This window comes from Rhyacophila brunnea, unplaced genomic scaffold (genome assembly GCF_057557595.1).
Source record: "Rhyacophila brunnea isolate RB1 unplaced genomic scaffold, BYU_Rbru_1.0 scaffold_8, whole genome shotgun sequence".
NCBI lineage: Eukaryota > Metazoa > Arthropoda > Insecta > Trichoptera > Rhyacophilidae > Rhyacophila > Rhyacophila brunnea.
In genome coordinates, this window is record NW_028233350.1 from 8,524,510 (window position 1) to 8,542,439 (window position 17,930).

Sequence of the window (17,930 nt, forward strand, 5' to 3'; positions counted from 1 at the left end):
CGACCTGTGAGCACGTCAATTTGTTTTGTGATGGCGTCGGAGGAATATATTCTTAAATCGTGTAAAGATGAGTAAAAAACGTTCCGCATGTACTTAAAAAAGAAAACATGTCAATGAATATACTATTATTATTAGTAATATAACATTAAATGGACGCATGTTGGATTTTTATGACAAATTATATTTCGTTCGGCTCGCATTACTTGCACAATCCACGCATCGCCTAGTCACAATCTTTTTAGATTTAGACCATGCTTCAGGTGAGGTATAGCCTTAATTAATTACACACGCGTTAAATTTAATTTTTATTTAATTTAATTTAATAGAAAATCCTAGTACCTAATAGAAATTGAAACATTTATATAGTTGACATAATATTAAATTTGTAAGGAAGTATTCATTAATAATACGAATTTATTCTGACTTTGACCTAGTCCTAGTGTATTTGTAAGTACCTAGTACCATTTTCATTATATGAAAGATTTAATAAACTAATTATTTATACATAATCAAAATACATCAGCATATTACAGGGGCCACGTTGTAGGACAAAAAGCATCCTAAACTAATGACGATATTATGCGCATAAAAAATTAAAAAATACTTTCCGGTTTATGAAATTTTACAGTTCTAGTACTATTTCAATCGATAACTAAGGTATTAACTACAAGTTCTAGTGTGCCTTATTAGTTGTTTGTCTTTATTGTTTAACTATCGAACGGTGTCAGCAGTGTAGTTTGTAAACATCATAAATCTGTAGATTATCCGCATTAAGTACACTATGGCATAAGCATTCGCTTGGCAAGCGAAAGTTGTGTGTTCGAATCCTACTCCGGACAATATGTACCTATTAATTAACATAATTAAAATAAAAGACATAACAAGATTGTAATTTTTTTCGGGTAACGCGATGTTTGGTTTACTTCCGTGGTCCTTCATTGTCGTTGGTAATCAGCAATGACACATGCTATAAAATATAGTTTGAAGAGATTTTTACATAAGTATATTATATTTTCCTATTGGTAAATAAATATCTACTTTTTTTTTAAATTATTTTACGAATACTGGTATTGGTATTTTCATTCGTTATTGCAATCCTTAGCAGGGCCCAGTGTCTGATTATTTCCAGTAGTTTGCTATTATATTGTGTATTCGCTTGACCCTAGTTAGAAAATTTAGAATTTATCTTATCACAATAACATCATCATCGAGTGGTTCGATATCTCGGTGTCTAGACACCGGTTTTCCGTATAAAACGGGTCTAAAATCTCTTTAAATGCATCCAGTTGCGAAGCAGTCATAAAAAGGCCATGCCACTAAGTACTCGCGCACTAGTAATTTACTAATTGTTTTGATAATGTAATATCATACTTGTATCTACATTAATAATTATTTGTGTCATCCACCAAGGCAAACATTATTATCGTTATCTGTCTACATGCCAATCAACCAGAAGACTGAAAGGTTTTCCGATGTGTTTCCTTTATAAGTACTATCATAAATCATTTAATTGACTCAAGCATCTTCAATATGACATCTGTTATAATTTATTTATTATTGCATGGTTGTTATAACCTTGGTAAATACAAAATAGTATAAAATACTTTATGGATTAATGAGGAATTGTTATGAAAATAGTGTACGCAAAATTTTCTATAAAAATATCCAGTAGGCTTTCGTAGCTGGCCAAAACATGATAGTAAGTTTTAATTATTGGCATAACAGCCTTCACTCTATTTTTTTTATTATTACCACGTTTTTATTAGCTCGTATTCTTGTTTGTCCAGTAAAAAATTTTCTTGTTTGTCCAAGATTTGTATTGGACGATTGAAGATTTTTAACTAACTTCCCGACTAGCTAGACATTAGAATATATCAGAACACGATAAAAATACATTCTTTTAATATTTTTAGCCACCTTCAAGCAGAATTGAATTCATTTTCAGTTAATTAATTCTATTTTGTATGGAAAGTTATTTCGGAAAAAAATCGTAAAAGTAAAACACTATTATTGGTTGCTAAAGGGGTCCTAGCAACTAAATTAATAATATATACGTGTGTTACTATGGAAATCAATATGAAATGTCAAAATGACATTTCAGTATTCTATATTTATTCAGTATTTCTATCAAGTTTATATGATTCAATAGAAAATTTAAACACTTGGTACTCGTATATAAAAAGCTCTTTTTATGTTGTAATTATTTTCTTTTTAACATTACAAACACGTCTAATACTACACAGTGTAGTATTAGTAGTAAATCAATCATAGAAACACCGGGGTGTTAAGCGACCTCACAGGGAATCGATCCCGGAACCCTCGGTATAAGCGAGTGCCTTACGCGTTTGACTACGAGGGTAGATTATTATGTAATATGTCAGCGGCACATTCGTATATGATTGAGTTTTAGTACAGTGAATGTGAGATTTTACATATGGGCTTAGTATTGACTCGGTCTCCTCAAACTTCTAAAAGTGTCTGTATCCCATAGAACAAGAGGCGAATGTTCTACTCTATATTCCACGATGGCTAAGTCAAATTCACATATTGTTTTTTGGTCAATGTGTATGTTTGGGTCGCTCTACTTTTTAAATGAATAATATTTTTAATGCGGTTTACTAGGGTAAGGAAGAGAGATTTATGAGCGTAGACAACTATTAGTCGTTTATTTTTGTAATTTTGATAATGGTGGTACAACCAAAATAGCTATCGAATTAAAAAATATGTAGAATTTAATATAATTGATATTATCATTTTGTATACCTACCTACCTAATTTAAAAGTATATATCGTCGTTGTTCTGGAAAAACACACTAACTGGAGAATACTAGTTTTGAGTAATTTGACTTTGAAGTTGTTAAAATGTTTGAAATGGTCTCTCATGTGAGTTTAATAAGTAATCCTAAAAAGGATGACTTCAAAATAAAGACTGTTTATTTATTAAGAAGGTTTCCAGACGGTAAAGTTTGAAATAAGGAACATTTTAGTATAACTAACTCAATATGTAATTTTTTCGAATTAGTGTCTTCTGCCAGAACAGTGACGATATTATATCTTACCATATTTTTTCAACGTTTCTGTCTGGAATCCTTGCACGAGAAATTTATTACATAGTGTTGGTTTCAGATTGCTAGATCGCTGTCGCTAGGTACATAATATATGCAACATCGAAACGACGTCCTTAGAAGGTTTGATTTATGACTGTGCGGCAAACGGTCGAGTTTAGACATGAGAGCCGACTTAATGAAAAATAAGCTTTGTTGACTCTGGGTATAAATATTAAATTTATCAATTACCTTTTAAATAAGTACGCTTAAAGTAAGCGAGTAGATGTGCTTACTTTGTCAGACATATACTATGTTCGATTACAAAACTCATTGACTTAAAGGTCAAGATGGCAGATTAATGTATAAAGACTTTATAAATAAATGACGAAAGAATGCTGGTAGCCAACTACTAAAAAGCTAATTTATTCACGACATGTCTCGGTAATACGCTTCAGTGAAAATTATAAACAATAATTGCCTCCTGTTGAAAATAACATTTCATCACATTAAATTTTTATTTATATTATAAAGATATTCGTGGTTGAAAATAGTAGTGCATAATCGAATAGCAGTGTCTTATCGCAGAGCAGAGGTTAGCACATTGGGTTCCTGATCAGTCGGTCGACGGTTTAAATTCCTTAGCGGATTCTGCGTATTGATTGAATTGCCATTCATGTTTAATAGTTAGTCTATTATAACGATCATGATTAACACTTAATCAGTTTAGGGGTGCATTATTAATAAACTCAAAAAATCGTAGTAGTAACAAAGCAAAACATATTGGTGTTCTTTCTCGATCTCGTAGTAGATAGCTTTTTTCTCCTCCCTCATATAATAATAATTATAAATATAAATTTAAATGACAAAAATGTTGTCCTTCAGGTACACTGCGTACAAAATCAAAATATCAACGTCACACGATGGTACTTTATGGAATTCATCAGCCAGGATCTATTCACTGCTACATGAAAATCTCTCCAATCCATTTATGTGCATTACGTTGCCACGTACATCATGGCCCGCACAAAGGCGGGGCTGACAGGGCTCTAGCCTGGGGGCCCGGCATGGCGGGTCGACCAGTTAAGTGAAAAAAACACACCATAATTTTTCTCTAATAGTAAAAAAAGTAATGACATAATTAACATTTTTAAATATGTGGCTGTGTGATGTAATTTCATGTGATATGATGATTCATATAATTAAATAATAATTTACGTGTAGAATTTTATTTTATTTTATTTCCTGACTTACAAAATGGCTTTTTATCCAATATGGCGAAGGGTTGCATGTTACATAATTTCCACAAAAGGTGGTCGCAATCAGTGCTTCATAACATTATGCGGAGTGACGACAACTCAATAAATCAACTGGATTTGTTTAAAAATCGCTAAAAATACACGAAATACTCATAACCCTGGGGTTCCGTGGAAACTACTTGGATAATACTAGGTACTGTAGAAATTCACACTGCATTTAACCTTAGTGATAGGTAGGGGGCCCGCCATAGATCCTGGCCTGGGGGCCCACTTCAGGATGTGGGGGCCATGACGTATATACTTCTGCAGAACTTAATTTATATCATTGATCGATTTTTAAATCGTCCTGTTGAACGCAATCTGACATAATATACTTAGGTAGATACTATATACACCTGTATGTACATAAATCAGTGGATATTGCTCGATGTGAAAGTTCTATTTTATGTGAATTTTGAACTGGTTATATTTTACTAAAGATTTACGTAGGTACGTGCATTTGCCCAATTATAAAGCAAAAACATCAGTCAGAACTGTGTTTAAAGCTCATTTTCAACAAAAATTGAATTGTGTAGTTAACCCAAACAGCACAGCAAGTTCCACAAAATTAACACTGCATCACTTGAAAAGATAAAAACTTATTTTGGGAAACATTGATAATATTGAAGTGAAATTGATAGCATTAATATTCTGATGCATAAACTGTATTCAATTCATATGCAACAGTATCTATTAAATATTCCCACCTGTTTATCATGAAACTACACGCTGTCTACGCAAATGCATAATAATTACCTACAATACAGCGAATTCATTAAAGTCTTATATTTTAACATACAAAAGGAGTATTCATTCATAGAATCGCATCCAATTTTCGGCATAGGTAGGTACTGACCGGTTTATGAATGATTCGCAAAAAAAAAGAAAAAGCAGGTCAATGCTCTGTCTGTGGAACAACATTTAATTAATAATAGTATATTATTATGCATCACAACGTATCGCTACTGTAACACAATTTATTAATGAGTTGGTACTTAATATAAATTGAACCAAATAACAGTTGTAAATTTATGTATTTCATAGAAATAGGCACTTAGCAATATGTGACTATTGATAATAAAATTATTGTAAAATAATCGAATAATTTCATAATATTATCTACTATTTACTATATGAGATATCGATAATTAAATATATATGAAGGAAACAAATAAAATGATAAAAATAATGTGATCTTTCTGCCAAGAATACATAAAATTGATTTATATTCTTATTATTACCTGTTTTCTGTAGTAATATGTTGTCTCCATATATTATTATCTACTATAATTTTTCATGATAAAACTTATAACTATACAATTGTTTATAATTTACTACATGCACTTACCTAGATAAGAAGAAAAAATGTAGCTTAAACTAACAAGAAATAATAAATATTATATTATGTATGATAGGTACATAGAACCGAATAATAAATAGAATTGCGATATGCTATACCCCAATACACTACATTTTAACGCAGGGGTTTGAATATGTGGTGTCCTACGAAAATCAACCACATATTATAGGCATGCAATAGTGTGTGTTGCATTCTTCAAATACACCACTATTGAATGAGCGTCAGTGAATAAATCGAGAGCAATTGTCAGAGCGAAATATAAGCGTATTCTTGAGTGTTTAAGGCTATACCTTAGTTGAGGCATGGTCTAAAAAGATCGTGGCTAGGCGATGCGCGCATTGTGCAAATGACGCGTGCCGAACGAAACATAATTTGTCATATAAATCCAACATGCGTCCATTTCATGTTCTGTTTATTGTTCTATTAGTAACAATAATAATATATTCATTGACATGTTTTCTTTTTCAAGTAAATGGATAACGTTTGTTAGTCATCTTTACACGATTTAAGAATTAATACCCCCGTCGCCATCACGAAACAAATTGACGTGTTCACAGCTCAACGTTCGCTCAATTTCGTCGCACCTATAGTTGAAAATTATTTGCCGTTTCACTGAAGTATCGTCTTAAGTTTATGCACATATTCTTCCACACTCGAGATCGGTTGCCTGTTACTCCACACCCGCTAGATATTTCATTTCCCATTATTTTCTAATACCATGGTATGGTATAATTGAAAAACAGTAGGGATGTATTATATCCAAGGGCGGAATCAATCAGTCACCTTACTCGCAGTGCATATCTACAACCAAAAAAGATAAATAACAGAATTAACAGTTGCAGTTGCAGTTGCATTTCATAAATTTTACTGATAATTTTCATTTTAAATAATCAATGCGTATCGTAAAACAATAAAAATGTTTTTTTTTTGTTATACTCAATTTAAAAAATAATCTAAGTATATAAACGGGCATTTATTTGGAATCTGATTTCTATTAGTAGGTATCTACATCAAATTTTATGACTAATTACCTATGAATATTTGGATAAGTTCTTTATAAGGTCAACCATTCATGAAATAGCTACTCAAAAAAATATCGATTAACATGCATTCAAATCCTTTTCTATTAATATCAATTTTATTCTAGCTTTGGTATCGTGACCACACTAAAGCTCGATTTGATATAAATAGAAAAATATGTAAAAAAACATTTGGAAAAATAGTCATGTCATCTAAATACATATTCTAAACAACTTAATGACACAAATATTCATAAAATACAATGTACATACTAATAAAAATCGGGCCACCAATAAACACAGATTGTATGTAGATTTTTTGTTGTTTTATGTTTGTTTATTAACAAAAAAATATCTTTTTGATGTGTTATATTGTCTACATCATTTTGTTTTATCACTCCCAATGAAAATGTTATAAATATTTTCATAAAATAATGTAATCATCCGAATAGTCAGAATGTCTTTTAAAACTTTCCAATAAATCTTTTTCATGATTTGCAAAATGTTTACCTCTATTTTAAGGAACTATCACAATATTATAATAATATACACGTATAATTTAACAAGGTAATAACTATTTTTTCAGTGCGTGTTGCGAATGACAATAATGCAGTTGTCATTTATTTTATTTTATTTGTCATCAAAACGTCAAAAATAATGTTTTTAAAATTGGAACGGCGCATAAGGCCAGTGTTGTTTTTATGCTTAATTTTTTTGAGAATGTGAATATCAATTTTATAATGTAATATTCGATGCGTTTTAATTATTTATAACAAAAATTATGTAAGTTTTGCTAAAAACGCATTTAATAGTTCACCATAAACAAAGCTGCAATTTAAAAAAAATAATGTAGAGATAAAGTTATTTTCGAAAACACTAATGCAACAAAGAGATTTTTGAAATAATAGTGGCAACAATTCACATAATGATAAATTTATTATAAAGATGCCAAATTACTTACTACTACTATGAGTATTGCTGAAGTAAGTATGTACTTGGTACCGCAACTCATTGTAAACAATTATTGCAAAAACGAAACTGGTTTTAGTGTCAAGTACCTTTATGTAAATTTCGTTGATTCTGTTCAGTCACAGAGTGAAATCGTCATAAATATTCAGCTATCATCTTTGTTTCATAATCCAGATGTTTATCGTGTTATTAAATCGATAATATATTATAAATAATATATTTTGTGGAATATAATAATCAGGTTATACGCGTGAATGATTCTCACTATTTTACTCATCCAGAGAAACATAATTATTAATATTTGACGCTAGAAATGGGAACAATTATTATATTATGCTCATTGATGAGGCCGATTCAATTTAATTATGATCATCTTTCGTGAATCGTAACTACAATTAAAATCTCTCTAACGACCAAGGCCAGGGTGTTTGGCAGGCCCCCTATATATCCCTAATGTTAAGGACAAAGTGATGTTCTAGAGCAGTGTTCCCCAAATGGTATTCCGTGGAATCCTTGAGATTCGCGGGGTAGAAAATTTCTACCATAAATGTATCCCATGCGTTTATAGCGATTTTTTGTATTTTTAAATAAATCGAATTAAATTATTGAGTTGTCAGCACTCTCCATCATAATATTATGAAGTACTGATCGCGCCCTTTTGTGGTAGTCAAGTAACATGCGACCCTTCGCTATATTGGATAAACGTCAGGAAAAGCACTAACGATAATAATAAAATAAAATTTTACACTTGGATTATCATTTAATGATATCAATCATCAAATTGCATCGCAATTTTTAAATGTTAATAGCCTTCAAGTAAAATAGTGCCACAGGTGACTTTTGTTACTATTAGAGCCAATTTATGGTGTGTGTTTATCACACTTAACTGCTCGACCCGCTAAGCCCAGTCCCCAAGCTATAGTCATATCAGCCCGCTCCTTGTGGGTGAAGGTATCGAAATTCAAACGGTTGGACCATCAAGTACATGACCTACCGACATACGCGGCGATTTTTGATGTTCAATGTCACTACAAAACTTAAACGATCAAAAAATTTGTACTTATATTACTGAAATGTCATTTTGACATGTCATATTGATTTCCATAGTAACGCACGTATATATTAATACGTTAAGCGTTGTAAAAAAATAAAGAAAACTAGAGACTTTGGTCCATTCCGATAAGCCCACTGATTTTATAGTGTGTTCACGCCTGTAAACCCCTTCTAGATGCATAATCTCCTGTTGATTTTCTTTCCTTGACCCTCAATGCTCGTAACACAGAAACAACTAATTTATCAAGAGTCACCAAACGTTCAAATGTGACCATTATAAAAATATACATACTGTAGGTAGGTACATAAAAAATCACTCCAAGTTTATTGATGTTTTTCACAGCTCTAAGCATATCGTTCTTGCTTATTTTGTCATTAATGATCGCATTCCACACAGAAATTATATTGTACATATTATTATAAGGTATCTAAAATTATATTTTATGTTCCGGCTAGGAAATAAAATAATTAATTTATTTTCCCCTTGGTATACCTACACGTTTCCGCCACTAAATGACTAAATCAATAAAACATTTAGTTCAAAAGAAAACATGAATTTTCATGAACCAATTACATGAATATAATGTTTTTAAATGTATTAGTATGCGAATGGTGTGGCAGTGGAAGTCATTTAATTAAAAAAACGCAGATTGGATAAAATTTAATTAATGATAAATTTATAATATTTGTGCCTTCTTTATTTTTCAATGGGCATTGAAAATATAATTTGGTTGTTATATTATAATGAAGTGATAGTCGATAAGTCGTCAATATAATATCATTGCAGACATTTCGTTATCTCAGTTTTCTCTCTTGTTGTAAGTGCGATATATTAGTTTTTAGTACTTTAAGAAACTCATTTATATTAATTTATTGGGAATATATTAATAAACTTGCTTATGGCCAAATTACACGACAGCGCTGACTCGCACCGATCGTCGAGCGCAATCGTCAACTGTATAGAACTGTCAATCGCGACGTCTCGATTGTCAATAAACTGTTGATGGTATTAAAAATTAACACTCTTCCCTGTCATGCTCCATATTTCTTACTTGAATTTTAACTGCAAATTATTGGAAATTTTATTTATACAAAGTAACAAATACCTGAATGTGTTTACTAAAAGTACATACTTTTCATTTTATTACCTTCAAATAACCAATGACGTCAGGCTAACATGGTTTATTTAAGCAAACGTGTCCGTGATTGTGGCAGTATTGGCAGCGCGCCACGCCTGATTGGAGACAAACCTAACGTCTGCTTCTGATATTTCCGGTCGTTTTCGGTAATCTTTGAGACAATCATCGGCTCCAGTCGTTGAGTCGGTTCGGGGAATAATATAAAACCTTTATTTTTCACTCATTTCAGCCTGATGAATGATGAGTGATGACAATACATAAGTTTTTATCACGCAATTAGAGCAGTAATTACGTTATGTTATCATTCTTCATATTCAGACCCTACCTATCACATTTTATGCAATCGTGCCACACGTATATCGCTGTTGTATCGCCGCCGCTGGGTGATCGACCTTTAGACTCGTTTCACATGGGACACTACCCCACCACCGGCGTGGCGAGATTCCGCATTTAGACATGACTGAATGGGCGCGTTCAGACGGGGACACACGAGTGTCAGGAGCGATTTAAGAGAACTTACCGTGTACGTTCCTAGGCGGTTCCTGGGTTTCTACACATTATAGGTTATAATATCTATTACTAGACCTTTTTACGAGAAATTTTTGTTAACCATTCTATTCACCTCTCGGTACCTTATACTGGATCAAACACACGTTTATACCATGACCCACGGGTTTATAAATGGCCGCTCTACCAACTCGGCTACCGTGAGTATTATACCTTGGTATTCCTACATAAATTTCTACAGCCTGGTAGGTTGGCAGTATATTTTATTATATACATAAATATATAATAAGATTCTAGTATTTTCCAGGGTTTTTCAAGGCGGTTTCATAGGCCCTGGCCAAATTCAAATTAGCAATACCCGATGTGAGTAGAAGAATAGTTTTCAATGAGGCATATTTCTCAGCCAGCACAATTTTCATTTGACTACGATCAAGTAGAGTAGTTTGCGTGCCAAAGTCCTTAAAGAAACCTCGATAGTAAATGCCAGATATCCATAAAGGCACCTAGAAAGAAAAAAAATGTATTAATACCTTACAAGCATTTTAGTTTGAACTATAAATTTAATCATTGTATTATACTTACATACTTTAGCAATAATAGAATTATTAAGTTCTAGTGAAACAATCAAACAATCGCGATTTCTTCTACTGCGCACGAATTACATAGGGTAAATTTAATTATTGTGTCTTGCTACCTTATTATTTCCGACTGCTCTTACGTGAAGCCTATTGGATCGTTTTTTCTCTCTCTGCGTCGCCTAAGTATGCCATATTATTTTGTGTCAATGTATTGAACTTCACGCTTATGTGGTACGTTTATAGCTTCCATGCTTGTTAAACAAATTTATACATACCTACCAAAGGTTTTTTGTTTGAAATATGATTTAATCATCAAATTTCTGGTAATTTTCCAGTATGTGTACATTGTTGGTCACATAAAAAAAATGTAATTTGATACTATGAATACCACCGTGACCTAACACAATAACTGATTAGCAACACATAAACTGACTTCGCTTAAAAATGTCTAAGTAAATTATTTTTGTTGTAAATTGAATGACTGTTTATTTACTCGGGTACTTTATGCACCTTATCGTAACCTGGAAATATAGATTAAGAACAAATTTAATCCAATTCCCTGGGTTTAGCGCCACTTCCTGTAGGTATATATTGTGATGTAAATGTACATTTATTAAATTGTAAACACATTTGTACATATTGTGTAAATGTACATTTATTATCTGTATCTAACGATAATTCTATAAAAAAAAATCATCGTAGAACATTGATATCGAGCCAAATGTAAATCTGATTTTTTTTTTAAACTTATGAGTCAATCACAAACTATAGAATAAAGTTCTGCGGAAAATAATATTGAACATGCATAATTTTGAAAAACACTCCTGAGAAAATATATTATAACCGATTGAAAAAATCTTTTTGAAAAAATTAAGACACTCGGCAGGATTGAACCTGCATCTCTTGGGTTTACGCCCCGCCCCGTCCGCGCATTATCCTCTATGCTACAAGGCGACGTACTATTTGCGACATATTTTAACTATTAGCCTTTTTAATACCTGCTCATCAGCGCTCTTCGAAATCAAGCTATTTTGGCAATCGGTTTTTGTTTATTAAATCAATGTAGGTACTACTTTAATTACTAACCGACGTCACGGCTTTCACCAATATTTTTATGATGTAACTTACTTGAACTTGCTAATAATTTTTAATCAACTATTTCTTTTATTCAACGAATAATTCACAAGATTTAAGAATGTACCATTCTAATTATTGAACATATATAATTTTGAAAAATACTTCTGAGAACATACGAAAATACGAAAACCGATCAATTTCCACGCGCATTATCCGCTACAAGGTGACATACTAATGACGACAAACTTTAACTATTGGCCTTTTAATATCTGCTCATCAGCGTTCTTCCAAACCTAAACCCAGGAGTTGCAGGCTTGATTCCTGCCGGGTGTCTTACTTTTTTCAAAAAGATTTTTGCTATTGGTTATAATATATTTTCTGAGAGGTGTTTTTCAAAATTATGTATGTACAATAATTAGAATGGTAAATTCTTAAATCTTGTGAATTATTCGTTGAATAAAAGAAATAGTTAATGGAAAATAATATGTTTACGAAATGATTTTTTTATAAATACATCAAATTATATTTGTATATAATACGCGTGTTGACAACATAATTACTCTGAAGAGGTTTAAAACAATTATATTTTATCGACTGGCGTCATAAGGACATAAATAATATTATATTTTTAAGAAATTTTACGGATTTTTACGGCGTAGAGTTTAGACGTATTTTCAAATGGAGTAAGTACGCCCCATTATAAAATCAATTTATTTTTAAATCTAAAATATTTATTTTACGTAGTTGGTTCACGAGTTTACTGTAAATTAAGAATCAGTATTACGATGATTTTTTTAAATTTCATTCATCATTATTCATTATTATTAGTTTCGCACATTTTTTACGATATTTTCTCCAAAACAAACATAAATAAAATAATAAATTATCGACATATATTTTACGTAGGTACACAATCGTTGCCAAATAATCGGTGAATACATATTCATTAAAAAAAGTAATGTGACAGCGGTTCACAGTGAAAGCCTATGTAAAGTTATAAAAAAATGACTCGTCTTTTCGAGAGTTTCACTGACACGCGTTTCGTTCACATCGTAAGCAAACCTTATCAAATAGGTATAATAAATAACACAGAATATTTTTGAGATTATAAAATATAATTTATTTTTGTCAATGCTCTGGTTAAGGGTATGAGGAAGAGGATTAAGAGTGGTAGTAAAACACTTATAATTTTGTACGGAAGGGACAACTGATAAAATTTCCTTTTTACAATAATTGCTATGATGAAAATTGCGGCGCAATTAGAATGTAAATTTTTGTTAGTTATTGTAATTTATTTCTATGAGTTTTAATTTTTAATTTAACGATTTTTATCTGATTCTTTTTTTATAGCTTTACTTGACAATGGATATCGTTGTCATACAACTAAAAGTGAACAACTGCAAAAACAACATTTTACAGTAGAGGCATTTTTGTACAAGGTACCTATTCAAGGTACCTACTTAAATGGTTGCATTATGTGAAAATTTACATAATAACAGACAAATTGAAGGCATTCATAAAAATTTGGAGCTTTGAAAATCAAAATTACAAAAAAAAAAATTCGCTATGTATCCACATTTAAATTATTTCTACGCCAGATATATATTGAAGCAAACAAAGATCTATTTACTGAGTTCTTGGTTAGTTTGATAATGCACTTTTAACATTATTTTATTAATAGTAAAAAAAGACGTCTGCGGCGCTGTTCTGTTTAAGGACTATTAAATATTTTAAATATGTGGTTGAAAGATCGTGATCTCGGGGCCCGCTTCAGGATGTGGGGCCCATGATAGAATCCATTTGTCAATGAACGATGATAAATTTGGATTGACTACTATTGAAATTGATTGTGCTAATAAACAAGCACATTCATCGCATGAAAAACAAATTAATTTAAAAATGAATATATAAGTACTTAGTAAAACCTTGTTTATTTATTTTTTCATTTTTGTATAAGTACATTGTTGACTATTTAAAAAGGTGTCTGTATTATTTAATGAAATAAGGGGGGGCGCCAAGATTAGTTTTTTTTAAAGGGAGGCGTAGTAACATAAAGTTTGGAAACCACTGCTGTAATGTAATTATTAAATAATAATAATGCAACAAAGAAAAGAAGCATTCTGGTTCTACAAAAAGCAAATACGAAGTAATTTAATAAACAAATATATTTTAAATAACCTCTTACTTAGTTTTTACATATTTCCCTCATTGATCTACATATGAGTCATTTTATAAACGAATATAGTAACTTTATTGGGAGACAAAAATTGAAACGTTCCCTGGAACATTGTCACTTCGTCATTTTTTCCAGGCAAAAAAATGTGTCTTAAAGCAGATACAGGAGGACCTCGACTTTCGCACATAATTGGTTCCTGAAAAGGTGTGCGAATGTTGAATGTTCGAAAGTAGAGGGAAGTAAAAAAAATTAAATTGTGTGTATTTTGAAATATTTATTTATCAAGTAAATATAAGATGTTTAAGAGACATGTTTAAGTAGGGTTTGCGGGTGTTTCCCTTAAAAAGTTATCAAGAGTTAACTCTTTGCCACTCTTCTTTTTCCTATTTTAAATAAAATATTTTAAATGGTAAATCATTAACTTTACAATATTGCTTAACTGCTGACACGAAATGTAAAGTGAACCAATCTTTTAATATTAACGCAGTAAACCCAGGTTTTTTTATTTGATTACTGTAAGCAATTCTTTATCCTTCCCTTTCAATGCTCTGGGATTTTCTTGTTGATAAATTAACATTGGCATCAATTTTAAATCACCAGCCAAGTTTCCACCAAGAAGCAATGTCAATCGGTTTTTAGAAGGTTTATGCCCTGGGGCAACTGATTCTTCCTTAGATAAGAATGTACGACTAGGCATTTTTTTCCAAAATAAACTTGTGTCATCTACATTAAATATTTGGCTAGAGGAATATTCTCCATCTTCAATAATTTTGGATAATGAGGAAATAAATTCTTTTGCAGCATCTTTATCCGCATCAGCCGATTTTCTAGTGAATTTAATATAAACCAACTGTTACTTGCTTGAAAAATCGTGTTAGAATCTTCTTTTTCTAGCCTTCCAATCTTTGTACAAACTAAGAGCCTTCGCTTGAATAATTGAAATATTCAGAGGGACATCTTTTTGATGTTGGTCGTCGATCCATGATGACAAATATTTTTCCATTTCATCCATAACTATGCCGTGTCTTTTAGAAACAACCTTTAAAGATAATATATTTCCACAATTTTGAACGTATTCCTTAATTTTATTTTTATTTTTCAAAATTGAACATATCGTAGTAGACCTGTTTATATCATACGAACGTCCGATTGAAGCAAAAGATTCACCGCAATCAGAACGTCATGTGAAGTTTATAAGTCCTTGATTTCTTTTTGCTCGTATCAACACTGCAGTTTTTCAGTTTCTCACTCATGTTTATAAATTTTTAGGGTGAAGTACCTATTTCAAATGAAGAAAATTAGCAAAACGCACAACATGACACGCCCGCACGCGCTCCTGCGCAAGACACCTATCCTAGCTAGCTCACAAGCAAAGTGACGGGTGCGAGCAGGAAGCAAGTGACGCAAGAAATGCACTTGCTTGTGAGCGAGCGAGAAGGGGATATCTTAACCCCACGGCCAGCGCGACGTTTTAAAAAACGATTTTTTTGAAATGTGCGAAATAGCGAATTGTGCGAAAGTCGAACGTTCGTAAGTCGAGGTCCGCCTGTAGTCATTTTTACAAACTCGGGTTAGTATGTTGCCAGGCTGTAAATCAGCTGGGCATGTTTTCCAGACAACCGCAACGTTAGTAGTACATTTTCACGAAAAATGCAGTTGTAAACTTTTACTTATATGACGACGATTATATTCTAAATTCAAACATAAAAGTTTGGTTCGTATACTTAGTAAAGTTTACTATATGAGCTAAAAAGATATAAATTGAGTTGTGTGTGTGTTTTTTTTGTTTCTGTGGCGTGTAATGCTAATGTTATTTTAAACATTATTAAGTTTGCACAAATTTAATGAATAAAATATGTTCCACTACACGGTTGACATAACTCGCGATTATTTTTGCAAATACGATCTCATTATGGTCGAGTTTTGAATGTAAGTCACGCCGAATCCATTGAACATGCGCGCTACTGAAAAACTAACATGTTTTCAAAGAACAATAATGGAATCGAATTTCCGCTTAGATAATGAATTATATTATCTGATGTTAGTTGTATAGGATAATGAATTTTGAATGACAAATAAAAAAATTACTATTCTTGTCTACTTCTGAAATAATGCATAACATTATATTTACAGTACTTACATAGTAGAAAAACGCGATTAACGGGAATCTCTATTAGAAAATATGACAAAATTATCGCCATACGTCAGTGACTAAAGTTACGATTACATTATGATCACATCACGTGCTGTCACGTGCTGGCATGGCGATAAATTTAGTCTATGGTTTCGTAATTCCGCAGAATATTTTAAATGATCACTATCACCATAAATTCAATTATGGAAAGTGCCAACTCAAATTTATTAGCATTTTGAATTATTCATGGTAATTTTAATTAATTTGATCAGTTTCTACGTGTGAGTGCATTTAAATTGCTTGCAATATTGCATCCATCAATAATATTTTGAACAGAACCCTACCATCAGACCATAGATAATATAAGTAAAAACCAGACATAGATAATATCCACAGCAAAAAACTAAATAATGAGCACCCGTTTTAACGTTAGCCAAAAATTTATTGGCATGCAGAACTTAATAAAAACGATGATTGAGTTATGCGGTTGGCGATGTTCTGGCCATTTCGGCAGATTTTGCTAGATGACAATGTTCAAGGTTCAAAATGTGCTACGAAATGGGAGCATAGGTCTGATAACATTTAAATACCAAAAACAATGACAGTACCTACGTGACAGCACATAACGTGATGATAATGTATTCGAACCTTAAGAGTGTTTGTTGGGGGGAGTTAAGCGGTGGGTAACTGAAAAAAATAGCACCTCCATACTCCGATATTTATACTTACGGCACATAAATATATACATATATTATTGATCGAGTAGTGAGTACCCATTAAAGATAATGATTTACTTCATTAACCTCACTAATTAAAAATTTAATCACATATGTTTTAAATTCCTGATAATAGAGTGCATATGCCGTTTATTCTTTAGAAAACAGTCACTGATAATAAAGACATTAGAACTACTGTTAATTATTTCGCAAATTGAATTTTTTTAAGTAACTATTACCAAAGTAACTGAATACAGAAATACTTTGAATTAGCGACAACTTTATTATAATAATATTTGGTTACCGCGGTGTTTCAAAACGTGATACATATTATACTAAAATAACTATTTTTAATGTACACTAACACGTGGTTGGTATAAATTAAATAATTTAAAGATGATAAAAAAAAACATCTTCCAAATAACTGGTAAGGAGTTTTCATCCCTGATAATATGTTAGAGTTAGACAATGAATTTAGAGGTACAACATACACAACTTAGTAGCCAGAAGGTAAACAAATACAGTAGGGTATTTATTCGTGGTGTAAATTAAAATATTAAAGCTCTTTATGATAAATGAGATAAATGAGATAAATTGTAGTTATAAAAAAATTTAACAATATTTACATTAAAATCTTGTACTTTGAGATTAAAAATGTGTTCTCATTTTCCAGGTTAAAACCTCCCACGAAGTTTGTAAATCGGCAAAAGTACCATCATTAGGCTTCGCAGAAACTTGTGGTGCGGCCTTCCGGTATGGACCACAACCCTTAAGACGACTAGCAGAGCCTATGAGGTGAGCACTATCAACCAATTATTATATTGTCTCTGTTCTGACAGAAAACACTAACTGGAGAATAC

At 31.7% G+C, this 17,930-nt stretch overlaps 1 protein-coding gene across 1 annotated transcript in view; it reads left to right on the top strand.

The window, feature by feature from the left end:
* Positions 1-17,930, top strand: part of LOC147063881 (proton-coupled amino acid transporter-like protein pathetic) — a 72,138-nt gene that overhangs the window by 40,599 nt on the left and 13,609 nt on the right. The window contains exon 5 of the mRNA XM_085959298.1: positions 17,744-17,865. Within this exon, the coding sequence (XP_085815424.1) occupies positions 17,744-17,865 (122 nt within the window). The remainder of the gene's footprint in view (positions 1-17,743; positions 17,866-17,930) is intronic.